This window comes from Parus major, chromosome 3 (assembly GCF_001522545.3).
Source record: "Parus major isolate Abel chromosome 3, Parus_major1.1, whole genome shotgun sequence".
In the NCBI taxonomy this organism is placed as follows: domain Eukaryota; kingdom Metazoa; phylum Chordata; class Aves; order Passeriformes; family Paridae; genus Parus; species Parus major.
Window position 1 is genome coordinate 3,413,269 of NC_031770.1, and position 27,925 is coordinate 3,441,193.

The following is a 27,925-nucleotide window of genomic DNA, read 5'->3' on the forward strand; positions in this document are numbered from 1 at the left end:
GTGAGGTAGGCAGCTCTCTTGCTGCTGCCCACAACTCTGGGGTCCATCCTGGGGAGCAGCGAAGCAAGCAGACAGTGGAAATAACACATGTACAACCTTGTTGTAAGTTGGAAAAAACCCCCTCAAAAGTGGCATTCTCTCCGCAGAACCAAACATGTTTTCCTCCACGCTGATGATGCCGTCAGGGTTGGGAGCCCTGTCCAACACGAGCCAGCTGTACCCGGGCTGCTCGCACTCGCCGGCGCTGGGGCCGGGCAAGCAGGACGTGCTGTCCCCGAGCTGGCTGCACGGCTCCGCGTCCCCGGCCGGGCTGCTCAGCTCCCACCTGCACAGCGGCTTCTCCACGGAGCCCCAGCCCAGCGCCCCGAGCAGCAGCTCCCTCCCGGCCTTCCACGACAGCGCCCTGGCCTGGCCCGACGAGAAGGATTCGGGCTTCTTCCGGACCTACGGCAGCACCAACGGGCTGGGAGCCGTGGTGCTGTCGGCCGCCGAGCTGCAGAGCCTCCCCGGCGGCTCCGGCGTGCTCGGCATGGACACGGACGACGTGAACTGCAGCAGCATCAGCCTGGAGAAGTTCAGCGCCGTGCTGGGCAGCCACCGGCAGCAGCTGCAGCTGCCCACGGGCAACGCGGGCAGCGGAGCCGCCGCCTTCGCCTCGCAGCCCGGCCTGGCCGACCCCGGCTACGGCTTCATGGAGCAGGAGGTGCTGAGCGAGCCCAGACTGTCCAGCAGCCACCAGGGCAGCCTGGCAGACGGCCAGTTCTACGACACCGACGGTGTCCACACTGACGAGCTCTATCAGTCCTTCCCCTTTGATAACATTTTACAGAGCTATAACCCGTGAGCTCCCCGGGCGCTGCTGCGTGGAGAGGAGCAATTTACCCTTCTGGAGTCCCTGCTTTCTCTTTCAGAATGTTGCTGTGCAAGTTCCGTGACATAACTTAAAAGGTTATTTATTGCAGCCCATAGTGGTGCCCGTGAAGTGGGAGGTGGGAGTGGGGTTTGGGGTTTCTGTACCTTAAAAGTACCTTGTAGACGTATTTTTGCGCTGTTGGAAGTGGGAACCGTTAACACTTAAAGCTTCCTTACCTTTGGGGACTGTAAAAGCTGGCATCTTCAGAAGGGTTAAAATTTCTAATACTTCACAGGGTTAAAGTTGTTTTGAAATAGGCGTTTTTGCTATAGAAATTAAATTGAAATTTTGATAGGACAGAAATTAGGAAACAAAACCGGCACGTGAGCACTCGAGTTCAGTCTCATCTAATGAATGACGTCTGAGTTCTGCACAACTTACTTGAAAGGTTTAGGTTTTTAACCCCCTTTCTATAAATATTCTTCTCCTAAAATGAGAACATGTATTGATTTTCCACGCTGTCACCACACTCCATTTGCTTTGAAGGCAAATTGACTCGTAAATTTTTTTTAATGACTATGTCATTGTTAGATATATTTAAAAAGACCGGAAGGTTTGAGTTTTTAAATAGTCCAGCTCTGTTGTAAAGGAAATCACTGCACAAGAGAAGGAACAGAAAGTGAGGACTTGTCTGCACTTCATCCAGAGTGCACTATTTTACAAACCATGCCCCTGTTGCTTTAGGAGTGAAGCTGTTATTGCTCTGCAGGCTGTGTGTGTGTGTGTGTGTGTGTGTGTGTGTGTGTGTGTGTGTGTGTGTGTAGCTGCGATGACAGTGAGATTTGGAAAGGCAGAAATCTCTGGAGCCGAAGTATCCGCTTACTCTTTCCTCAGGTATCCCGGCAGTTTCCTGCTATGCAAGTGACTGCTTCAAAGGTGGCTCACATCCTGCCTCCCTCCCCAGCACCACCCCCTCCCAGGAGAGCAAAGCCAGGGGCTGCCTTGGTGCAGCCTCACCTCTGTTAACAACTTTTAAAGCCATTTCAGTCAGTACTAATTAAAAACACTCCTCTGTCCTCTGTATCAGGAACCAGAACTTCCCTCCCACTTGATTCCCAGTCTTCGCTCTTAGCCCGAGCAGGAGCTGTTCCTGACACCTCCAGCTGGAGGTAACTGGCTGGGTAAGACACTCTGGCCTTGGCTACTTTATTATACTGTTATTTTTTAAGAAGCAACACAGAGAAATGTCTGAGTATTTCTTAAGTGCCACAGCTGCTCTTTAGGGCAGATAAAGCTCAGTTGCACAAATTGCACAATCAGAGCAGCGACACAAAAAGCAATAAAACGCCCAAAACCCACCCTCCCAAATCACAAAAGCCATTTGAGGTGTAGAGTTGTACACAAGGAAAGGTGCTCCAGAACCCCTCTGTGCCTTACAGGAAAGCAGGGATGCCTTCCCTGCAGGAATCCATTGCAGTGGGAGCACTCCGGTGCTGCTGCTGGAATTCCATCCAGCCTGACACTCAGGGGAGCTCCTGAAACTGCTTCCCCTAACTCAGGTGCACAACAAAACCAATTGACTCTCCCTGTTTTAAAGCAGTTTTTACTCCCTTCTGCACCTCTCCTCCACACTCTCAAGCAATAGAAAGACCAAAAAAAATACGCAGAAAGTTTGAAACGTGTTGTTTATTCAGTTCTTTTTTTTTTTTTGAAGTTCTCAGTTTTAATTATATTAAATGTAAACATTTTACTCACTTCATAGAAAGCTCTTTATAGTACAATTTGTTTTTACTGTATAATTAAATATTTTCAAAGTTCTGTTTTCCTTTGTAAACGAGTTGGTTTGGTAATTAAAAAAAAACTGGTTATACCAAGAGCTCAGCTTCTGCAACCTCCTCGGCTTCATGACCTCCCTCACCACGAGAAAGGCAGGGAGAAGGGACAAGGTAGGTTATTGGTTGCTTATCCTGGGGTTTTCTGGGGTATTTTCTGTTCCCTGTTGCTGGTGGCCACTTGTAAAACCTCAAGGCAAGTGAGGGCTCACCTTCCTCAGCAAGTTTTGTGGCAGAGCTGTTGGGTTTTTAGGCAGAGGGGCCAAGGGCACAGATGCTTTTGGCTGAGCTGCATTGCTGGTACAGCTTTCTCCAGGCCCAGCTGAGCTGATGCAAAACCAAAATGCAGGGGGAGGCATTAGAGGAAATACAAGATGAAATCTGGCTCTCACAAAACACCCACTTTGAGCACTCACAAAAATACTCCTGAAAATCAGGTGAAGGCCCAAGTACAACATGAATATTATTGCTGCAATGTTCAGTACATGATGGTCCCAAAACTGGACTGGAAACAGAGTTCAGAGCCCCAGATTACATTTCTCAGTTTCATATTTGCACATGGTTGGTGCCCAGGAACTGCCTCAAGAGCTCAGGGATGTTTGCATATCAGCCTCCATCCCCCCATTCAGATACTTCAGATTTACCATAAAAACAGGGAATTTTGGAAGAAAAAAACGTGGGAGAAAAATTTTGGGAGGAAAACTTGGGAAAACCTTGGAATTTTCCTCTCTGCCTTGCCCAGAGAAGAGCTCAGACTCAGCACAGCCAGGGTCACCTTTGTGGCCTTGTTTTTCCTGGATTCTGCCTGGGATCCCCACGTGCAGCAGGAGCTGCAGAGGGAAGAGCCTTGAGTGTCCTTGGCACTACTGCAGCAGCTCTTTCCCTCTCCCCCTTTTGGCTCCATTTCCCCTTGGAACAGCTCTTCCCATGCCTGTTCTGTCCAGAAAGCACACTCTTGTTGACATTATTTTTTTTCCCTTGTAGCTTATGGAATTTATAAATCACATTTTAGTTCAGTGTGCGTTTTAAGAAATCACTCAGATAAGAAATTCTATTTTGTGTTCTGAATTCAGTTTCTCTGGTTTTCCATCATTAATGACATTTCCTTCCTAGCTGCAGATTATTATCTGAGAACTGCTCATGGTATCTGTTGCTCATAAGAGCTTTAATATTAAAACCAAAAATAATATTGCTGTCTGAATCAAATTTTTGTGTTAGAAAGTCAGAAACTTCTGAATTACTTAAATTACAGACCCAAGTTTTGACAGCCCAGCACAGGCAGAGCCTTAAAGGAGTTCCTTACAAATGTATTTATTAACACTTTTAGAGCCTCCAGCTCAGACTGTCATGGAGCTTTTCCAGAATCACTGAATTCAAGGGAAGACATCCCAGTCATCCTCCCTGTCCCCAGACAGTGGCTTGTCTTGGCAAATGTTACCCTCTTTATTCCCAAAATGGTAACAAAGAGCTCTGAAATTCCAAACCTTAATTTCTTGTTGATAGTTTAAACACTCTTCTGTACTTCAGGGAAGCACCTCCCTCATGGATTAACGTGACACAGGTATAAAAGATTACTTCCTAAAGATGTAGGTGGTGCTTAGTAAGAAATATTTTAAATAACAAAAGAAAACTTCAGATCTTCCCCATTCCAGGCAAGTTCCTAGGCTGTGTTCAACTCTTCCAGGCTTCCATCCAAGGTGAGGTACAAGAAAAAATGTATTATGCTGCTAAATCACAGCTTTTTATCTCTCTCATGATACCAGCATCCTGTGGTACCTTTTGTTTTTGCCTGCACTTTCTTGGTATTCCTGTTTTTCTTTAGATTCCCATCATGCACCCCTGCCAGGAGTTCCCAATCTTTTTATATATTGTGACTCACTGGGGAATTCCTGCTCCTCAAGAGGGCTGATGAGGCCTCACCTCTTGTTTCTAGGAAGCATCCCCAATGTTTTTAAATGAGAAAAACTTGGTTTTAAGCACCAAGTTTTTCTCTGAAAACTATTTTTTCCCTTTGGAATGCAGTCTGAGAGACAAATTTGCTCATCTCTCCTGCCACTGACCAAAAAGCAGTCAGGGAAACTTGCTGCAGGCACTGTCCTGCTGGCTGCAGCCTTCCTGGCTTCTGGGGTTTCCTGCATGAACTGCTCAGAAAAAGCTGGGAGTGGGTTTCAGATAACTCAGTGTTACCTGCATCCACACAAGGAAAGCTGTAGTATCCAATACAAAAAAAGTTGAAAATAAAGTCTGGCTTGATGGGGGGGTTATAAACATTGGCTCCCCGAAATCTTTTTATGTACAGAAGAAATAAAAGTAAGGCTAGAGATTGAAGCAACACTGCCTGGTCCAGAGTGTGTAAAGGAGAGCTCCAGGGTATCCTTTGGCAGATCAACGTGATCCAGGCGTTCCAGGGACACCCTTGGCACCCAGGCTGTAACACTGCACAGTGTCTGGTCACCAGCTGCTGCCAAGGAGCTGCTGCTTCCTCATCCCAGCTCCAGGAGTTAATCAGCCAGGGTTGGAGGCCAGTCAACATCAACAGACTAGACAAGCAGAAGGGGAAAAAAAGGCAGCAGAGTTGGTATTTCACAGATACCTAAAGAATCACAACTCCTTTTGCTACTACTTGGCAGCATCACCCTCTGTTGGGCTGCATTTACAAAGAAGTGAATAGGGAAAGCTTTACAAAGGAGCAGTAGGAAATGGATCCCATGGTAAGGAATGTTGATCCACCTAGAGCAAGTCCATGGATCCAAGCATCTCACCAGGGCAGCTCCCTTAGTAATTTCCAGGAAAGACAAACAGCAACCAACTTACTTCTACATCCAGCTCCAGAATGTCAGCAGTTCTGTTCAGAAGGGCCCCAATGTTGGGCTTTGTTCTCCCAAAGTCTCCATGCACAAACTCTTTAATGTAGCTGGAAAACACTGGCTAAGGAGAAGTGGATTTCACAGGAAAGAAATCAAAAAGGGGGGAAAAAAAGTGGTTTCTTCTAAGTAATTTCTTAGTATCGTATTAAGCCCATGCCTATCTTTAGGAGAGCTCCTAATTCCTTCTGGTTCTGGTGGCATAACTGCTCTGCTGACCTTCATTTTGTTTCATTCCAAACTGAGTAGTGACTTTAGAACAAATCCATAACTTGTACCTAGCAGCCATCTCCAGTCTGCACTGAAGTGCATTAAATATTGTGGAAAAGGTCATTTTTGGAGGTGAAAAGTTTTCAGTTAAATTAGAAAAAGCTGAAGTGCATTTTAACCAGCACATTTTTCTATCTGCCACATAGTTAATGAAAATTCCAATGTGAAATTGTGACCTAAAAGCAAATATCGTGCAGCGACTCCACTGCGGGAGAGCAGGGATTTCGAAACACCTCAACCACCCGAGCAGGAACCTTCCCATTTTCCCAACAACTCCCACCAGGAGGCTGCTGGGCAGCTGCCTGGTGTCAGGGCACCCAAGGATACGTTCCTGCCTGAGTCTTGAGGTGCAGGCGGAAGTGGTGCTCGTCGATGTACTCGGATTTCATGGTGTGGATGAGCCGGCAGCGCACGGCCAGCGGCCGCCGGTGCAGCACCCGCAGAGGGGTTTTCTGGTCCAGCTTCAGCTCCTGGTACAAGAAGTGAAGAAAAACGTGAGGAAGGAAACGTGCAAAAAGGGTCCATAGGTTGTGGGAATCGTGTGTGGTGTTAACCAGTCCCGTCTTTTTTATCTTGTGCTCTGGCAGTTGAGTAATCTCAAGGCAAGACCGGTTTTTTCCCAAGTTTATCAAAGGAAAAAGAAGAGCCCTCTCAGAGGCCAAAGGAGGCCTCACATGAACACAAACTAATGGAATCACAAATACAGAGGAATAACCTTGAAATCTCCATAGCCCTTTGCTGGAATGACTCCAGGATTTAGCAGCTCACTCAGAGCCTCAGGGCAATCAGAAAAGAAAATAAATCCCACCCACAAAATGCTCTGTCTAAACTACAGCCAACCCCCTAGAAATAAAAGTGAGGGGGAGAAAACCTTAAATGAGATTAGATCTCAGAACAGTCTTTTCAAAAGTTCATTCCCAACTCCCTTTCCCAAAGGAGAGGAAGAAGTTTGAAAGGCAGCTAAGGGAAGCTAAAGGAAGAACTTCCCAACAGTTGTCTCCCTGAGCTGTAATGGCTTTGAGAATGAGCTGAAATGGTGCAACACACCAAAAACTGAACCCACTTCTCCATCAGGCCAACATCTGGATAAAGTTCTCATTCCTGCACATGCTGAGCCTTCCTGAGGCTTCTTTGCACCCTGACATAGACATTTCCACCTCCAAATTGCTGCAGCCGTGGGAGAACAGCTTTAGAACAGAGCAAAAGAGCTTTTCTGCTCCTTTCACTTACACATGATGCTATCTAAGGTAAAAAAGGGTGCCAGATTTCCTCCTCTCCCAGGTTCTGGTCTCCTGGAAGGTGAACATTACACAAGGATTTGTTGTCTCTGCTAAAATCCAACCCCTTCTGTCCTGCTGGAGTGACTGGTGAAGGAAGGAAGAGTAGTATGGAAGTCCCTATAGCAAGGGAAACCCTGACTAAAAAAACCCAACCAAACAAAATCCAAGCACAGAGCAAGAGACAGGCCCATGGATGTGTTTAACTATTAATAGTGTTTAACTCTTCCCTAGGGCACCAGGACAGGTGCTATTTAAATGACCAACAAGAGCTCCTGCTACCTTGATATCATCTAGAAAGGCAATGTCTTCTCTCTGTATTGCTTTGTCTGTCCAGATCAAGGCACTGTAGGTCTTTGTCTTCTCCTCCTCACCTTCCTTCATGCGACCAATGGCCTCTCTAAACAAAAGGAATTAATTACTCACTTAACATAAGCACAGTCACACAAGGCTGTGAAGGAGAACACTTCTCAGCTCCCCGAGTGTCACTTTGAAATCCCAGCGACAATAAACACTGACCTGGTGACAAGCTGTAAATCTCGAACCCGTATTTTGTCTGAAGAGTCATTAATTGCCTGTGATATTTAAAAAAGGAATCAGTTAGCAAAGCTGCTGGGCTGGAGAGGCAGCAGTGCTTGAGTTCTGTGAGGTGATCGTGATTTACCTGCTGCAGCCTCTTCATCTCCTCAGCGGTGAAATGAATCCTGCGAGGATTCACCAGCTCGATTGCAAAGGGCCTTCCTGGCACCAGGCACGGGCATAAAACATAAAAACATGTTGTTCTAAATTAATGCTGCATTTACACAGGAAGGCTGGAAGGTGTGAAGACTGTCTGCTGTTACACAAACAGGAGAGGACTGGCGGGCTGAGGGATGGAGCATCAGATGCAAGGGAAGAAACAAGGGACTTTTTTTTTTGGCTACTAAACCCCAGTATCAGCAGTAAGTGCAAATTATGACTTCCCAGAAGACATCTTGTACAAGTCTGTGCTAATTAAAAAATAAAATAAGAAAAAAAGCTAATTAGCTTATTTTCTGTCACCTACAGCAATGCCCAGGTGCACGGCAATGTTAAATCCCACTCCCTCAGCTCAACATCTGTTGCCAGAGTTGTAACTCTGTGCTCAGGGCCAGGACAATCCCCAGCACAAGCCATGCCAAGAATCACACTACAAATCAGACAGATACTGAAACACAGAATTGTTCATTTTTACTTTTTCTTTCCCTCCTCCCTTGGCCACAGCAGCTTCAGCAGGTTGGAAAGAGCTGACCTTTGTAAGGGACTCAAGTTCAAACAGAAAACAAGGCTCCCCCACTCCACAGCCACAGTGGGGGAATTAGAAAGATCCAGCAGAAAACAAGTCAAGAATCAGTCTGACATAAATGTGAATAAAATAAAATACTTTCAACGAACTGTGCCTTTCCATGCAGCCAAGGCCACTGAAAAAGGGCTCCTGTTTCAAGCTGGTTTTATGAAGCTGTTTGGTCTTTGGGAATAAATATCTAAATTTCACTGAAATGCTTCAGAGATAAAATTCCAAAGCATGCCTAGTCACATGCTTGGCATTCAGCAGGATCAGTGAGAGGGGCACCCATTTCATCTCTGTGTTTCACAAGGGGTCTTCCAAGCCTTACCATTGCCTAGTGTCCTTACATCCACATCTTCTCTTCCAGAGGAACTGAAATTAAAGCCTGTAACAGATTTGAACAAGGAAGGTGAGCTTTTATTTTACATTTGTAATACTCTCTACAACTTTTAAAAGGTGAAATGTTTTCTTTCTAAACTTGTTTGCAAAAGCTACTTCAAATCTACTTTATAAACTGGAGCCTGCACTTCACAAACTGAGGGAATTCCTATTTATTCCCAAGTTTCTTGAAGAGCACTCCCAATTCCTTGGCCTCAATGAGATTGCTACAACCAGCCTAGCATATCCACTGGGAGGAGAAGAGGGGGAGTAGCAGGGTTTTTTCAAAACTAATATTTAATGCAATTTTTCCTTGGGCCTTCTATGTGTCTAAATCCACATCTCTTAGATGACAAATGATGGGCAGTGATAATTTCATCTGGATAATCCCTGGAGAAGCATTTAGCTTGTGGAACTTTATGCACTGAGGAAAATAATGAATGGAAGTAAAAAACATGAGGGGGTCAAAAGCCAGGCAGATCCTATGAAATACCTTCAAAAACCTTCTTGGTACAAGTCATTTTATGAATTACCAACTGTTAAGAAGTTTGGTTAAGGAAAAAAACTACCACATGAAACCAACATATTTGCATCATCAGATCCACTGAGGAGCTACTTTAGCAGGATAAAAGGATCTAATTACTTCCAGATCACAGCTAAATAAAGTTTACAAGCTTTGACTTGGAAGGAAACAAGAGGGATAGAGAAACATCTTTTTTTCCCATTATACTCCCATAGTAAGTGGTAGCTATCAAGAAAAAAAATCTTCTAATAATGATGAGAACTATGTGTGGTAGGAGATCTCCTAAATACTTACTGTCTGCCTTGAATTCTGCCATTAGATGCTCTGAAATTAATTCTTCCACTGAAGATTCCAGCTTCCTCTCCCCATCAATAATCCAGGGAGTCTGAGGTAAATTCCTGGAATATTTGTTGTATCTTCCTGTAAGAGACAACCATGGTACTTCTAATCATTCCACAACCGTGAGCAAAAGCTGCAGCCTTGCACAGCACATTTAACTTCCTTGGGAAAATAAACTGACAGGCTTGAGCTTGTTTAATGGCAGGAGCATTACACCAGCACCATGGAAAACACGTGGCTGTGTCCAGGAGAGAGGCAGTAGCCAGGATGGCCACTTAGGCTGGCCTTGGAGAGCCTGTGGCTGCAGTCCTGCCTCCAGGAATAACCCTCCTGTGTGAAATAATCCAGCTCCCAAGGCAGTTCTGCCATTGCCTGAAGGCTTAGGAAAAGGAAGCCAAACTAAAACGCTTTGGCTCACCACGAGGAACGCCATGCAAGGAGCAGAAATTCCCAATAATAAATTAGGAGGAATGGCAGGAATCAAGAGAGGGTGCCACATAAAGAGATTGGCATCTTTGGATGGTCCTAGTGATGCTTTCCTGGCACCTCCTTTACAGGCCACAGCTAAAGAACAAGCCTGACATGGATGAGCAATGTGAGCTTTTTTATGGACAGGTTTGATAAGAAGTGAAAATATTCCCAAAGCAAGGAAATAATTCCTAAAGGCCAAAGAGCAACCCCCTGCTAAAACTGCTTTCAACCTGAAACCTTGCAAATAGAAAACAAAGTTCAGAGTAGCTGTGTGCATTACTTTGGGCCTCTGACATCTCAGGGGTTTGGGGTTTCTATCATATTTTCCTATCTCGAACAATGTTTCCTTTTTGCAGTTTGAGCAGCAGAAAAAGCCACACAAACAAATGGGGAAACTGAGTAACACAGTTTCACTGGGGCAAATAATGAAAGTAGGATGACTCATCATTCAGATACAGCCTCACACTGCTAAATTCTCCTTTCATAAAATGGAAAAAGGAGAACAAGGTTTGCTTCTTTTTTTTTTTTTTTTCTCTCTCTCAGCTCCCCATTTTAATAGTTTTAACTTTTGATCTGAACAAGAGTAGGTTTAAAAAAACAGAAGGTGTTTCTTGGTTTGACAGCCCCTGAATCCTTAAAAAAGGTTGGGGTGAGAAGTGGTCACTAAACACCAAAGGTGAGGTCAAAAGGACAATGTTGTGCTTACAAATTAAGATCCCATCTCATTAATTAAAAGCAAAATATCTGAACTGTACTCAAATTCTACTCTGGATTTAGTTCTTGAAAAATTAAATACCTGCCTGGACTGTTTTTATGTTGGAGCAAGATATAAACTACAAATGACAAGACCAGTATTAAATGACAGGCAGAAAGCAAACCCTCTGTTTTGCTCTTCAAACTGTTGAATTCTGCTAAAACTATCCAATAAAGCAACTTAAAATAAAACAGTGTGTTTGGAGAAGTCTAGAAGGAACTGGGTATCTTGGATTCACAAAAAGGTACATCTAACTGTCTAATCAGTAATTAAAAATAAGGAATGGTTATATGAAGAACATTGATTACCCTGCCATTCACTTTTGCACTTTTTCATTTTCCATTTCTTTATATTCAGATTTTTATCATCACAGTATGCTGGATTGAAATTACAGGTTGGGTTCTTTTGAACAATCATCAGTTTGCATGTATTTAAATAAGCTGTTCATAGAAAGGACTAGAAGAATGGCAGATACTCTGGCAGGCAGAGGATAAAAAAGTTAAATCATCTCAACTCAAGGACACCCAAGTGTTGCTGCACTACCTGTCCCACCCAAACCTTTATAAATCCCATGAGGATTTGCAGTTTTGGATGGGATAATATGCAGAGAAATCCAGATGGTGAAAACCTCTGAATCCAAATCAAAACCCAAGGAAGGGAACAGCACTGCTGGGAGCTTGCTGGTGTGGAGGTGCCTTTCCCAAACCATTATTCTGAGGGGATTTGTAATTTCTAACTTTTGACAAAATAATATCTTCAGCAAAGTTCAAATATAATTTCTTCCCCTTTCAAACCGCTCTTGGATAGAGCTGGATTTGTTTCTTTGCTCCTTACACTTCATTACAGGAATTAACAAACAGCAAGAATCCTCTGGGTCTCAGGGCAGTGTTACAAAGTTCTCTTCAAGACAACACATCAGCACAGAAATGGATCACTTTACCAGCCACAAAAACTGCACCATTATTGCACTGAATTTCCAGAGCATCACAGAGGTTCTTTGGTGAATTTGGGGGACATGGAAAATGCCTGTATTGAAAGTAAAAACAGAGTAAAACATATTATCACTACCAGAACATGATGGAGCATCACCAGAGCAGTAAAAAGTGCCTACTTTTGGCTTCCCACTGTGTGTGATTTTTACCATACTAACAGTACTAACAGTGTTTTCTTAAAACTTTTGGAAATATGAGAATATTTCTTGTAAAGGGAAGATTGCCTTACAAACTCTAAAGCTCAAAATAATCCTTTCAATTAAAAGATCAGGAGTGATTTTCTATTGCCAGAAAAAACCCATGTTTTAAACAGTAAAGCAACAGAATTTAAACAATCTGAAGTTCTTTTAAAGCCATCCTACCACTACATACCTGCTGAATATTTTCCTCCCTTCCCCAATTCTATACAAAAGCACAATACTAAGAAATAGTTTTGGTATATACTTACTTGAGAAAATCCTCTTCTTTTATCTTCTCCAGGGCTTTTATAACTGCCATTCTGGTGAAAACAGACTGCACAGTGAAATAAAAAAATGAGTCAAGAACTAAGAAAAGCAAAGAAAGGATATGCCCAAGGAAGAAAAAAGCACTGAAACTTACACTGTGCAGTTCTGTCACTGCTCACTTGGGAGCCCAGATCCAAATTTGCAAAACAGTTTAAAACCAGAATCCTAAATCCATGAACAGAAACCTAAACCAGCTTCATTTTCAGGAGTTAAATATACCTAAGCTCAGCTTTTATGTCAGTGATTGCAGGCAGGTGGTTCTGCTGAAAACAAGCCTGTTGAGTAGGAATCTCAAGTTTCTGAAGTTCAAAAGTTGATTGATTTTCAGAACCAATGGCTCTGAACAGTGGGGCTGGGCAGTTCCTCCTGTGGAAAACAAGCAGCTTCCCACTCCCAAGCTGCAGCCAAAGATGCAGTGCCAGCACCAGGAGCAAAGTGCTGAGCTCTGTGCACAGCCAGCTGCTGCTGGGATAACTCCAGTGAGAATTTACCTTCCTGGGACAGGAGGAACAAGTCTTGTAACAGCTGAGGTGAAATTCTGCTCTAGGAAAGCTGAGGACAGGAGAAGGTCTCTAAATGAACCTTCTAATCAAGCATGGTCAGGTCTTGAAATCCACCTGGGATGGAGCCTGCTCCACTGTCAGTTTCATCAAGGTAAAATGTTTTTTCTTGCATCTCCTCTGAACTCCTTTCAGTGTATTCCTGCTGTGTCTCGTCCTTCCACCACGCTCTGTGCAGAACAGCCTGGCTCCCTGCTCTCAATAATCTCTTTTGGCACTAGGAGGAGATTCAGCTGGATCCTCCCCAAAGCCTTCACCAAGAACCTTGAAGAAGTTCCTCAGCCTCCCCCACCAGGCATGTGCTCCAGCCTTGGGACTGCCCTGACGGCTGTCAGCTGAATTTCCAATTTAATGGTGTCTTTATTGCAAACTGGATTGGAGATTTGGGGAAAAAAATAAAAAATACTGTGTCACTCTTTGGGACAATTCAAGTCTTGGCTCTACAGAGTTCCTGGATGTCTTCAGGAAAGCTGCTCTTTCTCCTTCTAGGCATAAATTGGAGATAACAGCACTTCCCTTCTTGATAGAACAGATGAGCAGGAAAGCCCTGAAAGCAGCAGCAGGTTAAAATAACCATCTACACAGACAGCACAGAAATTTTCCCTCAGGAGCCAGTTTTTACACCACTTCTCTGATTAACACAGCCCTTGAAGCCCAGCTTCTTTGTGAGGACAAACCTCTGACAGCTCTTCAGAGCTGTTATTTTTCTTTAGATTCCCCTACATTTTGTTGCCTGTGTGGATTTAACAGCCAGGCCCTGCTGGTTTAGCTCCTTATGTGGGATTTTCCCCCTTCTAAAGGACAGCAATGCAGCAAGCAGTGAGTTATAACAATACAACCCTGCTAAAAAAAGAGCAGCGTTTATTGGTCAGGTGGAGCAGAGTCAGCAGAATTCCTGGGCCAGATTCTGCCTCTGCCAGATGTTGGCAGACTCTTCACCAGAAAGAATAAAAGGCCTTGCAATGGCTTCTGACAGGAGTTACTTGTTCTCCCTCTGATCACATCCACTGTCCCACTTGTATCAGTTTCCCTCCGACTGGTTTTTTATCCTCGCGTGTCCCCTTTTCCGTCAATGGTTGCGTGCGTGCTCAGGGTCTGCAACAAGTGGCAAGGTCCCTTTTCTCTCCCCCCTCCTCCAGAGGCAGAAAGGATAAAACCATCCTGCATGTATCCTGGCTTTCATTCAGATCAGAGCACATGAAAACTGCAGTGTGATCATTTCCCTTTTGGCTGCCGAGTCTCATCTTCACAATGTGACTTATCCGAACTGCTTCACCCACAGAGAGCTCGAGGATCATCTTTTATGCTACTTTTGATGCATGACAATCAAATTCCTACATCTTAAGGGAGGTATTTACAGAGCACCTTCCTAAAATTATGGCCTTTAGACAGCCTGGAAAATGAATGACCTAAAGAAAAGCACCACGCTCTTGGTTTTCCTAAGCTGCGAATTGTGAAGTGAATAAAGGAGACAACTTTATTTTCAGGCAGTTGAAAACTAGAGAGCTTTTTGATGAAGGAAAAGCAGACATTGAGCACTGACTGAATACCCAGGCAAATTGTAGCTACTGCTGTGAAATTCTGAATGTCAGAGCAGAAATACAATGATGAGATCTTACCTGTTTGTTCTTCGCTGGTTTGAAACAGTCTGGGCAGGCTGTGGCTCTAAACACAGAAATGAAAATTAGCTGCTCCTCTTACAGAGAAAGAAATAAACAGATACACTCACAAGCATAGCATGTAAATGGTTTTTGTACCCATACATCCAGTGTCTCACTTCCACAGCTTAGCTCAGAGCAGATCTTCAAACTCCCTTTATCCTAAGCCATGAACGGTGCAAGATGTGCATTGCTTGATCCAGAGAAATCATGGACAAAGCTCTGCTCTTCTGCTCTGACCAACACCGTGTCTCAGGTTTGAGATGGGATGGAAAAGCAGACCAGTTTATCTTTTAGTCCTTCCCAATCCTTCTCAATAAAGGTCATGATTAATAATTTAAGTTCTAGGCAAGATTTGCTGACACCTTGAAACCTGTACTTGCCGCTCTTAGACAATGCTCACTACAAACCTGAGATTCAAACTGTCCCTTCTGGAGAGGAAAATTCAATTTCCCACTGAAAAAGTAACTCCAGGTGTTCACCACCACTTGTGCTTTGTCTGTTCGAAAGGAAACTATTGGCTTTTCACAAAAGTGAAAGCCAAGTCAGTGAAACACTTTTTCTGAGTAGTGCAGAGGAAGTTGCTGTTCCTATTAGTGCATTTCTGTGCATGCAGTCAGAGATGATTTCTGGATTTCTGTGTCTGCAGTCAGAGGTATTTCTGGCTTCCAACTCAAATTTCTTCCTGGTGTTTTTCAACACCTCTATAACTCCTTCAGACTAAGGGAGCAGGTTTTACTGTTTCTACACAAACAACTTCCCTGGCCAGTCTGTGACCTAGAGCAATGCAAACCCCCTCTTCCAAAAATTTCAATATCACCTTACCTTTAAATATGAATTGACAAGAGCCAATTCAAATTCTTCCATGACAAACCATGGGTCATTTCAGCACCCCCACCTCCACACAACTGTGTAGGAACAGGTGAGAAACAGCAGGTGCCACGCTTGGAAATCCAATCCAAAAGCACACCTGGAGTTCTCCAGGTTGAGACAAAGTCCTACTTTGCTTCCACAGAAACCATGACTGTCACTAGTACTGTGATAATTCCCAAATTTTACCATATTTACATGAAAACCAAAGCACTGCCCAGAGCCAGCCACTCACACAAGCAGAATGCCTTGGCACCTGAGGAACTACTCTGTAATTAAATTAGACGATGTGCTGTTACTCCAGAAAGTGTCTCCAACCTTAATTGCTGCTTAAGTGTGCTACAAAGAGAAGGCAAATAAAGGGAAATTGTCAGGTCACATGGAATAAACCAGAGTAATTGGAATGTGGAATGGAACTTCTTTACAGCTTTCACCTCTACAACTGCTCTGCTTGGAGCACTAACACGGGTACCATAACAGGTTCAACAGCAATATTCCTGAAATGCCAGAAAAAGCATGGAAGGATGAGCACAAAATACCGGTGAAGAGGTTTCAGAGGAAGGAAGCAAAATGAAATAAATTAGAACAAAAGGGTGCAGGATGCAGAAACACCTCAGCTCTCTACAGGATTGTGGGAACCATTATTTAGAACTGTAGTTTGGCCCTACAACTTTCTCCCTCTTTTGCCCAGTCTTGAAGAAGCTGGAAAGGAAAGATGTTCAGGAAATTTTGGTAATAATTTTTTCTAATACTGGGTCCTTCCTAAATTTCCATCCCCTCATCCCCTACCTCAAGACAAACAAAAGATGCAGTTGTGGAAAACCAAGAAGGATTCAGCACTTAAAGATCTGGCTTAAATTGCCAGAAGAGAAATCAGGAAATAAATAAAGGCTGCAAGAGAAATCTCTAGTCTCAAGAAATGAATTCATGTTTCAACAGACACATCTCTGCTCAGCCTCCTTCTATGCTAAGACTTAATTTGCAGTAGGTGCAAATTAACTGAGTGAAACTTTAGGTTTTCCAGGAAGCATCAACAAACAGGAAGAGTGACCCTAATTTTCCAGAATATACTACAGCTAGAATTTGGTAGATTTGAGAAATCAGATTAAATGGCAGCTAAATTCACAGAGCTATTTTGCTTCTTTGTGTACAGCAGGTGCCCTGCTGGGCCAGGCCAGAGGCTGTGTGTAGTGAGGGAATTTCTGTTTGTTTTCATCAACCAGCTACGTTGGATTAACTCACTTCAAAACTTTTCCTCCATGTGTCCTATAGGAGCAGGAAAAACTTAGGTATGATCTCAAAAGATTCCCCCACCTGCAATTACATGGTCCAAATTTTAAAAAATGATACAGGGAATGTTTTTGAGGAGGGCTGAAATTGAAGAACTTATCTGAATGCTCTCCTTCCAGTTCAAATCAGAATTTTGGATGTTTTTTTTTATTGGCATCAAAGAGCAGAATTAACCAGAGATGGTGTAACTTCAAGCTCTGCAACTTTGTGTGGATATGAAGAAACCTAGATGCAGACCACATTCTAGTTTATAAATACTGCATATTGTGCTCTGTAACAAATCCAAACCAACAATGTTGCACAACATTTAGATAAAGATCTTTTGTTACTTGTAGAAAAACTTACAGGAAATGGCACTCCTCCTCTGTTTCTGGGTGAGCAAAGACCACGCTAACTTCAAACAGACTCTAAATTAAAAAAACAGAAAAAAGAACAAGGAGGTGGTAATAATTTTTTAAACAACCAGGGAGGACATTCTCAAAACAAGTAGTTTTAGGAAAACAGTAGAGACAAAGGAGAGAGTAACCCATTTATTTATGTTTAAAGACATTAAAAGCTGTGTCAGAGCAGCATTTGCCTTTCTGAAGTCACCAAAGATGACGTGAGAGCACCTGAGAGCCGTGAGTGACCTGCCCCGGTTCCATCCTGTGCAGGGCTGAGCAGAGGCAGCCAAGGCTCAAAGCCTATTACGGTCACTAAACCCCAGAGCCCTCCCGGGAGTGCAATCAAGATAAAAACGCTGCAGTAGTCACCACTGTAAAGTTTTGTCAGGGGCTTTCTTTGCAATGCCTGCATGGCCTTGGGGCAAAGCAAGGCAACACGTCCTGGTGGATTGACAGCTAGCCCAGGAACTCCAGTGTAATCTCAATTCTTCCCCCAATTCCCTCTCTGGCCTTGGGCAAACAACGCTCATTACTTCTGTTACTCAGATACCAGCACACCTCAGGAGGGCTATTGAAAAGACTGGCTAATATTCAAGTGCCTTGTAGATAAAGGGCACTAGAAAAACAACTTTTGTGGTACAGGGATGTCTGGAGTGGCTCCGTGCCCACGTGGTGTGTGGAGCTTTTGCTAACTTGGTGTGTAAGAAGTTTGTTTCTTCCTGGATCATCTTCAGAGTAACTGAGTGGGTTTTTTTTCTTCCCTAAGACAAAAGGGATGCTTTCAATTAGCACTCCTGGGAAAACACAGCCTGTAATTATTATGGAAGCTGACAAATCAACATAAAGACTAAGTGAATCTAGTCCTGGGGTCAGTGCTATGGCTGGTGACAAGTAAAACCTACAGGCAGCCACGGCTGCAGAAAATTTACATTCAAGGCAATTGAAGATGCTTCTGAATTTGGCAACACCTGATTGCCATGTTCAGTCAGTGGCCTTCAGAAAGATTTTTAAGGATATTAATCAGAATCTGCAAGTTGAAAACAGTTTGGAAAAAACCACATTTCTATTGCCTGCTTAGTGATATTGCAGGTCCCAACAAGCCCATTTTCTAGTGTTCACTAAAGTGAACAAGGACCAGTCTTTTCTCTTAAAGTACACTTCAGAAATTTATTTTATCCACAGAACCTGAGCAACTGAGCTCCAGAGCAGTAGCAAGTATTGGCAGTGACAGGAGAGCAGGGAAGGAATGTGTGAACATTCCTCAGCCTCTGCAAAACAGGGTTCCTGGAACAGGAGACAACTGGAAAACTCTCATTAACAAAAGGAGGATGGCAGCACAAGAGATTTAGCACAAGCCTGTGTTTTTTTCAGAAGATGCAATGATCTGTGTGTGCAAAAATGAACATTGGGCCCCTCAGGACTCTCACTTGGAGATCTCTGGTTAAAAGAACTTCCCACTTGCTTTCCCCTGCAGTGAATTTAGGAGCCACTCAACTTGTTTCTCTCTTAATAAGGAAAAAAGGATACATTTTTATTTCCCTACCATAAGCGTATAAATATACACACCCCAACATGCATGAAAAGAGAATGATAAAACAAAGAAGAAAGTTTTCTGTTATTTATACAAGACCTTTCCATCAGCAGGAACACCCAACTCTTCTGACAACTGGGGATGAATTATCCACTTATAAGCTTCTTTCAGCTGAACGATGTCATCCTTTGCCAAGGGAAGGCCCAGATTTCTGAATCACAAAGAAATAATGACTTGCACAGGGGTCTGTCAAAAATAGATACATGACGTACAATATTTCAAGAAGAACTTAAGTAACTACTGCCAAGTAAAACAGATTATTTTTTTTTTCTGTGAGCTGAGGAAACTGATGCCAGAGCTTCCTGGGAGATCAAAAGTTGCAAGAGTTTTTCCAGAGCCTGCCCAGAGAAAAGCTGAGGAAGAGAGAGATGCATTTCAAACCACTTGTTTGGGAAGTTAGAGAGCAAAAGAGATAAGAAACCTCAAGTAAGTTCAAAGCAGGTAAAAAAGAAAGAACAAAATACACAAAACCCATCTGACACCTTATTCTTTGTAAGCATCAGGTAAACTGGACTATGAATCAACATTTATATAGAAAAAAAGTGTCTGTATGAGGAGTTCTTGTCAGACAGACAGACAGACAGCAAAAGCAATGGCTCACCTCATCTGCTGCTTCACCCCCAGCCAAGCAGCACGCTGCAGGTCACCAGCCATGCCCAGGGAAAAGAGAGGAAAAAACAAAAGCAAGTGAAATTAAGGCTCAGAACTCCCAACAATCTGAGAGACTCTTTGCAAAAGGAGAAGTGTTTTTAAAACTTGTGACAAAAAGGAAGTATCAGGAATTTAGCTTTTGCTTCAGAAGTGGAAAGATGGAATTGCTGTGAGTTTTTATTTCTAAGACATCACTTTGCTCTTCACATCATAGTCTACCTGGCTTTAAAAAAAAAAAGAAAAAAGAAAAAAAAGAGGTATCATTAAACACTTTGAAACCTGCTATTAATATTGTAACTACAAAAAGACTGTAAGTCATCAGTTATCTTCCATATATAAATAAAAAGGGTCTAAATGAATGGTATATGAAAACTGATTGACATAAATTAATAAACCCCCATATTCAGCTATCACCCATTATAAAATTGAAACGAAAATATATTTGGTCTTATGGTAATCACAGAATTGGCTTCTTATTTACAGCACACCATTCAGTTTAGGTGAATAGGCTAAATATGGAAAAGGTGAGGAACAGAAGGAATAATTCTAGAAATCAGATGGGAACCCAAATGTTTGAGTTCACTAACAATTAGAAAAAAGAGAAAAACTCCGACAGTGAAGCACAACAACATTTTCAGCTCTCCTCTACTAAAAACAACTACAAAATACATTAGGACTGGCAGGAAACCACTTAACTAATTCAGCCTGTGTCACCATCCTCACTGAAGATGAATTCCAAAAATCAAGTTGTTTGATTTGAATCCACCACAATGAAACTTTTCAGCCTATAGGCAGCAGACGTTTAAATCCCTTCCCCGTCTTTCATTTTTTCATATACTTAAAGAATAACCTTCTCCAAACTCTGCTGAAAGAATCACTGTGCATTGTCAAGAAAATAATTCTAAGGAAGAAGTTTGAAAACAGGTCTCAAACTTCAGGAAGAAGGGTCAGGATCACATGGATATCAGAAGAAACCACATCATGGTTTTCCATCCCTTTTCCATACAGATAAGGAACTCAACAAAATAAGTCTATCATCCTTCACTTGGTACATCTAAAAGAATGAGGGAACCCTAAAGACAGTGGCAGAAATTCAGAGGGAAGAGGGATGGTGGAGAAAGGACACAAACTTTGTTAGATCCATGATGCACAAACCCACACCGCTGAACTAAACAAATGCAGTTGTAGTGATGAAATCCCGTTTGCTCAAATCCACTGTGATTCAATATCCTGCATTTGAAGACAGTATGAGTAAGGCTGCTTCACTTGAAGTATATTGTAACCCTGTTTGCATAATAACCCAGATAAAATCATAAATAAAAATAGCTTCCATTGAAATTCCTTAAGTGTAGATCTGAACTAGAGGATGTAACAACCACAGAACTGAGCCTAGGAATCTGCATTTAACAAATGCCAATTTACAAAGAAACCTCTCTCATGCCTTGATTCAGAGCACATGCAGGTTTGGAATGGTTGGGACTCAGAGGGAGGCTAATCTCACTCCTCTTCCCTGTTTTCTTGGGATAAAACTACAAAATAGACAAAACTTCTGCACAGGAGCAGCCATGCTAAAATGAGACCACAGGTCAAATTTCATCTCCTGTCTCTCTCGACTTCCACGATGAAAGAGAATTAAAGAAAATACTTTTCCCCTTCAATTAAGGGGAAAAAAATAGATGAGAGTACTGCAAGCACAGAAGCCAAAAGATCCCAAATTCCAAATCGCATTTAACCACCAAGCCAGCCAAACTCCTCTACTCTCTCTCCCAGCTGAATGTGGAGCAGGGGATCAGATCCCTCCACTTTGTAATTACTTCATGTTTGTGAAGTGGTTTGGAAATGAAAAATGCTCATTACAGAGCTGAAGCCTGCAGGGCAATGCTCAGCAGCAAATCCATCTCTGGAACACACCAGCCCGGGCACAGTATTGATTAGGAGCTGCAGGATATTATTCTGGTGCTATCTGAGGGAGCACAATGGCAACAGTTGAAATACCCCGTGCAATCCCAGCCACAGCATTGTTTCAGTGCATTAGAAAGGAGCTTGGAGATGGGGAATTCCAAGATGAGGCACAGGCAGCCCTACAGGGAGTAATGACTACAGATGTTATTTGCATCAATGTCCTTGTAGCAAGCACCAGGATGATGGATCACGACTGAGACCACAGGCAGAGCCAGCAGTCACCCTTCTGAAGGGCACCACTCACTTCATATTCTAATAGAGCTGTCTGACATAAACTTGGGACTCCTGTATTTATGATTTATTTCAATCAAATCTCCTACTTGTGGAAGGAGGCAATTGCTTCCCTGCATCACAGATACAAATACTATGCAAATGTAGATTTTATGTCCTGCTCTTCTCCAGCTCCTCTCATACATTTTAGACTTGGCAGGATGACAACTGTCATAATTAAATGAGATGAAGGTAATACTGAAAGGCAGTTTCTGATTTTTTTTTTGTTAAAAAAGATGATGGAGAAAATCTGTGTGTCACACCAGAGGGCAGAGGGAGAGAGGCTGCCTTTAGGTGTTCTTTGATGATAGGATTCCACATGTTCTTGTACACAGCAGGTCAAAGAATTAAAAGCAGAATGTAACAAATTGCTTCTTTTCAGCACAAAGCACGTTGAGATATTCTGATACTTGATTTTGATACTTTCAGGCATTTTTACATACTGTATTGCTGCTTTTCTGTGGCTGTAAAACAGGTTCTCACCTGTCTTTTTTAAGTGATAAACTGATAGGAGGTAAATAAAGCCCCATGATTTTTAAAATTCTTTCTCCACCATCACCCCTTTTCACCCCTGCATTTGGAGCAAACAGCTGCTTTGGCACTTGACAGGACTGGAGGGATGGAATAGAAAGGACAGCAGAAACTTCTAAATCCAAACCTTCTCCCAGCCAAACCAAAAGTGCTTCCAAAGGGAACAGATTCAGTTTTGGAGCTTCCTACTCATTCTTTTCAGTCCATCTATTGATTTGTGGGCCCGCAAAACAACTCTGACTCCCTTGGCTGTCCCAGCACCGCTGCTTTGTTGGAACACAAGCAGCGAGGACATCCCTCGCCTGAACTGCAATGCAACACCACCCTCTACCGAGGCTTCCTGCAAACATCAGGGGCTCTTGGATAGCCTCAGCTGACACCAGGCTTACAGCTGGAGTAAAGCTTGCTAAAGTCTGACCTACGTTTGGGGTTTGCCAGAGCATCACAGGCATCCCAATACTCACCTGAAAGTGCTTTTTGACAGACCTCATTTTCTGGAGGCATCAAAAAGCAAACTGGGAATCAGGGCAGTTCACCCAGCCAGAAAGGACAAAGCAAACACACCAAGTGTGCTCAGCTGAAGATGGGAAGTAGAGAATCTTTATGCTCCAGAAGATTTTGGAGTAGAATATTTGTTAGCTATTAACAGTGGCACTTGCCCAAGATGCCACAGCACAAACCACCACTACACGTGCAGGAGGTTATTTACCGAACTCTGGGAGCAGAAGAGACCTCACCACAGCTTTACAGAGAAATCTAACACCATCTCCCCTTCTTTCTGCCATGTTCACTGAAGCCTCCACCACATCTTAACCCCAGCAGGCACCTCCTGTACAGATTGATGTGTTGCCCTTTCAAACACCACTTTTGCATCACTTTCAGAACAGTGCTTTTGCATCGTTTTCTAGCAGAAAGCAGAGAAAGATTGAAAAGTATCTCACAACTAAGTGTATTTTCCCATCATTTAAAATGCTGAACACTTCAAGACTTTATCCTCAAATTCCTTCATTTGCATTCTGCACTACCAATTATCATTTATCCCTGGAAAGGCACCAGCTGTGCAGTTCTGTGTCTGAGAAGATCCACAAAGCAGGGCTGGCATCTGCTCTAAAGGGAACAATTCACTGAGGGTTTCAACAAACTCCTTTTAGGTCTTCAGATGGAAAGTAACTCCTGGGCTAACTGAAAACTGAAGTGACTCAGGCCCTTTATTAATTACAATAATACTCACAAGGAAGGGGAGAGGAGATTTCACTCTGGGTTTTTTTAAATAATACCAATTAAAAATCAAACCACTTCCAGCTCATACATTCTACAGTTACTTTCTTAAATATGTATTTAATTGTTTAAGTTATTATTTGAGTTACTTACCTCTCTGACAGACAGCTGTGGGGGAAGTGACACAGAAAATACAAAACTGGTGAACTGGTAGTCAGCAGAATTAACTTTTTGGCACACCTGTAAGAGAAGGAGCTTAATATGAAACCACAGCAATGGGACTGAGCTGATAATTGTTGTTCTAGGATAATCACTGTGAATTCATGTTCACACACACTCAGAGAGATGCTCAACTTACAAACCAGAGTAAGCACTAACAACTAATTGAAATATAAGCTTTTCTGTCCTGTTAAAAGGAGTTACTACTCAGCAGTATCCTTGGTGCTATGAAACAACCAAACTCACTATTTTAAGGCCAGGACCAATTGTACATTGAAATTTTAGGTGAAATCAGCATCTCAGATAAGAAAATTTATGTATCAAATAATTAGGTTTTGTGGTGCCTCTACAAGTGCTGTTAGATTTTCCATTGCTACTGAAGAGAGTAGCTCTGAAGCAAATCTTAGCAGCGGATTCTGAAAAAAGATACATATTCTGCCCATGGAAACAAAAAAGAAACAATTACATTCTGTAACAACAGAAACTATACACTGTGATTTCTGTCTAGTCCCATTTTTGATACATTCCTGCTATTAAAGCAAATCTTTTTCTATCAAAACTCTGTTAAATATCTCAGATGCCAGTGTGAGTTTTCTAGCTGATATTTCAGCTTGTCACATGAGCAGTGCAATTGCTCAGAGATGGCATTTGCAACACTCTGTGTCCACATTCTCTCCTAACTCACATTTTCTCTATTATCCACAATCTGTTGCATCACCAAAACGTTTTCTTCCCCTCTGGTACTTCATAAAGACATGTTCATGCTGTATTAGAAATGTGTAGTTCAGAGAACAGCACTTGATGACTCCTCATTTTCCTGTCACATAAAAAAGGCGAACAGAGATCACCAGTTCCACCAAGGTTTTCCTTAAAAGCAGCTGAACCTCAGGTCATGTCCTAAATTCATGTAGCCACATATCTGTTAGTCCTTTTCTTAGGAAAGTGTGCTCCCTGCAGTCATTCCATTGCACCTGCACTGCTATTTTTTTTTAAAAAAAAGTGCCACTATGACAAAGCTTGGGCAAAATTCCATCCCACCACAGATGCAAATTCCCAGCTGCAGGTGTGCAAACACTGCCCAGGAGTAGGATGGAGTAGGATTCTGCCTCCTACATTTCAAATCTTCAAAACAGGCAAATGTTTTGGTCTGCTGTCTGGTCTTTTTCTTTCAAAAGAAAGAGAAAATATTTATTTGGGAAAAAAAACAGCAAAAAAACTTCACAGTGTTTTCAGTCACCTGCTCTGTCCTGTAGGCCCAAACATACACAAGCTCCAAAAGGCTACAAATTTACCTTTTTTACAAAGTCAGCCTCACAGAACTGCTGGAGAATTCCCAAACACACGTTGCAAACCTTCCCAGCCGAGCTCTCCATGGCAGTATTCCCACTGCCAGCCGAGGGCAGCTGCGGGATGGCTCCGTTGTGGTTCACATCATCAGCACCTTCTTCCCTGTGTTCAAGTTTGATTCTCTTACAAGGTGGGTCAGCCACATCCAAACAGACTGTGCCTTCATTTTCCTGACTGTTCTTCAGAAATTCCTGCAAATCCTTCAGCAAATCCTAACACAAACAGAGGAATCACACCATGGTTTGTTTGTTCCTCTTTAACAAGCACAATTCCATAAGGCAGTATTATTCCAGCTGAGGCTTAGTGTATGTAATTAACAACATGGAATTTATGCCCAAAGACATCTTTAAGACACAATTCAACAGCTCCAAGCTGCATTTCTCTCAAAATAGAAACTACCAGAGAAAATATTGCTGAATAGACTTGTTAATCATCCAAGAATGAAAACATTTTCTGACTTGCAGAAACACATTTATTTTTGCCCCATCACTATTCCATGAAAAGAGACACTTAGTGCTTTCTTGTAATTTAGACTATGTTAGAATTTAATTCCTTCAACTCCACTAGACCAGGAAGAGAGTTGGCCATTATAACTAAAAGAAAAGAGAGCAGACACAAGTGGGGGTGAAATTAAAAACCCACAGTTCTTACACAGAGTAAGAACTTTGTATCAGGAGAGAAGCCTTCAAAAATTAAGCATTACCTGCATGTCTCTGATTCCTGGAAGGATGAGAGACAAGACATAGTTCAGGAAGAAGGATTTATTAAAAGGCTTTCAGTAAGGAAGTGAGCAGTTACTGTGCTGCAACTCAGAGGAAAATCAGGTAGAGACGCAAAAAGATAAAAAACGACAGAATGAACAAACACTCCTCAAATAATTGATAAAAAATGGAAAAGGATAGGGAAGAAAGATGTTAAAAATGAATTGTGGAGAGTCTAAACTTGAGGAAAGGTAAAACAATCAAGAGAGACAGCAGCAGACATAAGCATAAAGACAGGGGATTAGAGCAAGCTAAGAAGGATGGCTAATAACACTATGGTTCTCTGATTTATCTTTTTTTTTAAATTTACCTTTGCAATTCTTCAGTTGCATCCCCCTACCAATTCTGCAATTTCATGCAAATTTCCTTTACATTAAAGGAAAAAACACAGTTTTCCATAACTCCTTTTCCTTTCAGGCCAAGAGCCCAAGAACACAACAAAGGACAAACCTGGTGTGGATGTCTGTAGAGCATCTGTGATCCCACACAGCAGAACCTCAAAACACATCGTGGGCAAGTGCCAGTGTTGAGTAAGAACTGAACAATTGGTCTGTCCTTCTCTGTCAGTGAAGACATGCTGGGCAAATCTAAAATTCAACACAGAGAAGTAAAAAGAAAAGCTTAGAACTAACACAGTTCAGCAATTCAATAAGAAAAAGACTCAGCTGAGACTTAACTGCAGCATATTTGGAGTAACTGGAGGTTTTTTTGTCCTCTAGAGAAAATTTGGTATACATGTTTGTTTTAAATCAGAGGCACAAGAGAAGTGGAAGACCAACCCAAAAAAGACCACTGAGTGGAGGAAAAACTTCTGTATTTCTTAGGTTTTTCCTAGAAAACCTGACCTTGAGTTCTGACCAGGGAATACTGAGCTTTTGCCCAGTGTTACCTTGGATAAAATACATGACATGCTAATCTTTACTGAATGAAGGAGGGTGGAGCTATGACATATGAAGGCAATTTTAAAATGGGAATTCCTCCTAAAATTGCAGTGACTAAAGAATCAGTGTGTTAAAATCACAGGGAGAAAAAAAAATAAATAAGAGGCTCAAGTCATCCCCTTTTGTCACACAAAGTTTCTCCAATTTTTAAAGATTTACTTCCCTTCTCAATATAGGACTTGTGTTCTTGTGAGAAATCTCACAATGCTTTTTTTTCACCCCTAAAATATTATAGCTAATTTGGTTTCCTATCGTTCTCTCTGCCCAGAACTTTAGAAAAGACTGACTTTTTTTTTTGGCCAAAATTTTGTGATGGGATTTTTTTGGAAGAAGAGAAATTCCCAGTGACGTGCTCATCCTTCCTGGACATCTAGGAAATTTCAGGACACACATCAGGATAACCACAGTTGTTCAGACCGAAGGTTTAATGAGTCAATTGTCACTCATTAGTGGGAACAAATTCAGCAAGGAATTCCACAGTACTAATGAAGCACCTGATTTTGCTTTGGGCTTAGCTCCTGCAAGCAACATTTAATACTCTCCTAGTTTTGTGTCCCAAGGGATGGGATATATCCATGTTCTCCATGCCAGCCCCAGACTGTTACACCTGCAATATCCAGTCCTGCTCAGAAGTTCCTTGCACAGCCATGGAAAACCTCCACAGCACGGAAAAGTTATTAAATTCAATGAATTTCCTTAGTCCTGGGTCTGGAAGCTTTATGGCAAGCTGTAAAAACTAAGGGCTACCTGCAAAACTTCAAAGCTGCTTTTAGAAAGAAAGAACAAACACAAACAAACGCACTTTTAGGTAACTGCAATCCCAGTGCACCTCCACTGACTCAAATACCGGCACGGTGAGACACAAAAGGGCAAATGTGGCAATATTCCTGACATTTGGTGCCGCTGTGAGGGGAGGAATCGGGGCCGCCGCTCCGCCGCAGCACCTCAGGGCAGAGCTCAGAACCCCTCATGTGTGAGGGGGAAGGGGAGCTCAGCAGCGCGTTCCGGCTCCATTCCCGCACCATTCGCATTCCCGCTCCCATTCCCGGTCCGCTCCCATCCCCATTCCCAATCCCGATCCCGCTCAGGAGCGCGTTCCGGCTCTGTTTCCGCACCATTCGCATTCCCGCTCCCATTCCCGGTCCGCTCCCATTCCCAATCCCGGTCTCGCTCACCCCTCGCTCGGCGGCCCGCGGAGCCGGCACAGGCCCGCTCAGCAGAGCAGCGGAGCGCATCGCTCGGCCGGAGCGGCGGGGCGCCGCGTCCGCAGGGCGGCTGGCGGAATAGCTCGGCGCTCTCGCGTGGCGC

The 27,925-nt window shown here is 42.9% G+C and overlaps 2 protein-coding genes across 5 annotated transcripts in view; one reads left to right on the forward strand and one right to left on the reverse strand.

Moving 5' to 3' along the window:
• Window positions 1-2,687, forward strand: part of REL (REL proto-oncogene, NF-kB subunit) — a 40,292-nt gene extending 37,605 nt beyond the window's left edge. For both annotated transcript variants that reach the window (XM_033513176.1, XM_015622193.3), the window contains one exon: window positions 147-2,687. In XM_033513176.1, the coding sequence (XP_033369067.1) occupies window positions 147-844 (698 nt within the window). In that variant the 3' untranslated portion in view covers window positions 845-2,687. The remainder of the gene's footprint in view (window positions 1-146) is intronic.
• On the reverse strand, window positions 2,522-27,871 carry PUS10 (pseudouridine synthase 10). 3 transcript variants are annotated; one of them, XM_015622195.3, is made up of 18 exons: window positions 27,793-27,871; window positions 26,127-26,263; window positions 24,861-25,127; window positions 23,503-23,589; window positions 19,319-19,353; window positions 18,757-18,868; window positions 17,089-17,150; window positions 14,545-14,590; window positions 12,308-12,372; window positions 11,808-11,893; window positions 9,598-9,723; window positions 8,731-8,787; window positions 7,761-7,837; window positions 7,616-7,671; window positions 7,379-7,496; window positions 6,147-6,289; window positions 5,500-5,599; window positions 2,522-5,225 (listed from the first exon to the last, which is right to left on the reverse strand). In XM_015622195.3, exons 2-18 carry the CDS (start codon window positions 26,250-26,252, stop codon window positions 5,187-5,189), a joined length of 1,602 nt encoding a protein of 533 aa, XP_015477681.1. In that variant the 5' UTR covers window positions 26,253-26,263; window positions 27,793-27,871; the 3' UTR covers window positions 2,522-5,186. The 3 variants fall into 3 exon arrangements, with proteins under 3 accessions (XP_015477681.1, XP_015477680.1, XP_015477682.1); XM_015622194.3 differs by having other exon boundaries at window positions 27,733-27,822; XM_015622196.3 differs by lacking the exon at window positions 27,793-27,871 and adding an exon at window positions 27,640-27,685.
• Window positions 27,872-27,925: the final 54 nt, after the last annotated feature.

Coding starts and splice junctions, on each gene's coding strand:
- PUS10 (XM_015622195.3), bottom strand. CDS start 26,252: ATGTCTTCACTGACAGAGAAGGACAGACCAATTGTTCAGTTCTTACTC. Junction 18,869..19,318: donor GGGGTGAAGCAGCAGATGAG/GTGAGCCATTGC, acceptor TTTGTGATTCAG/AAATCTGGGCCTTCCCTTGG. Junction 11,894..12,307: donor AAAGAAGAGGATTTTCTCAA/GTAAGTATATAC, acceptor CTTTCAATACAG/GCATTTTCCATGTCCCCCAA.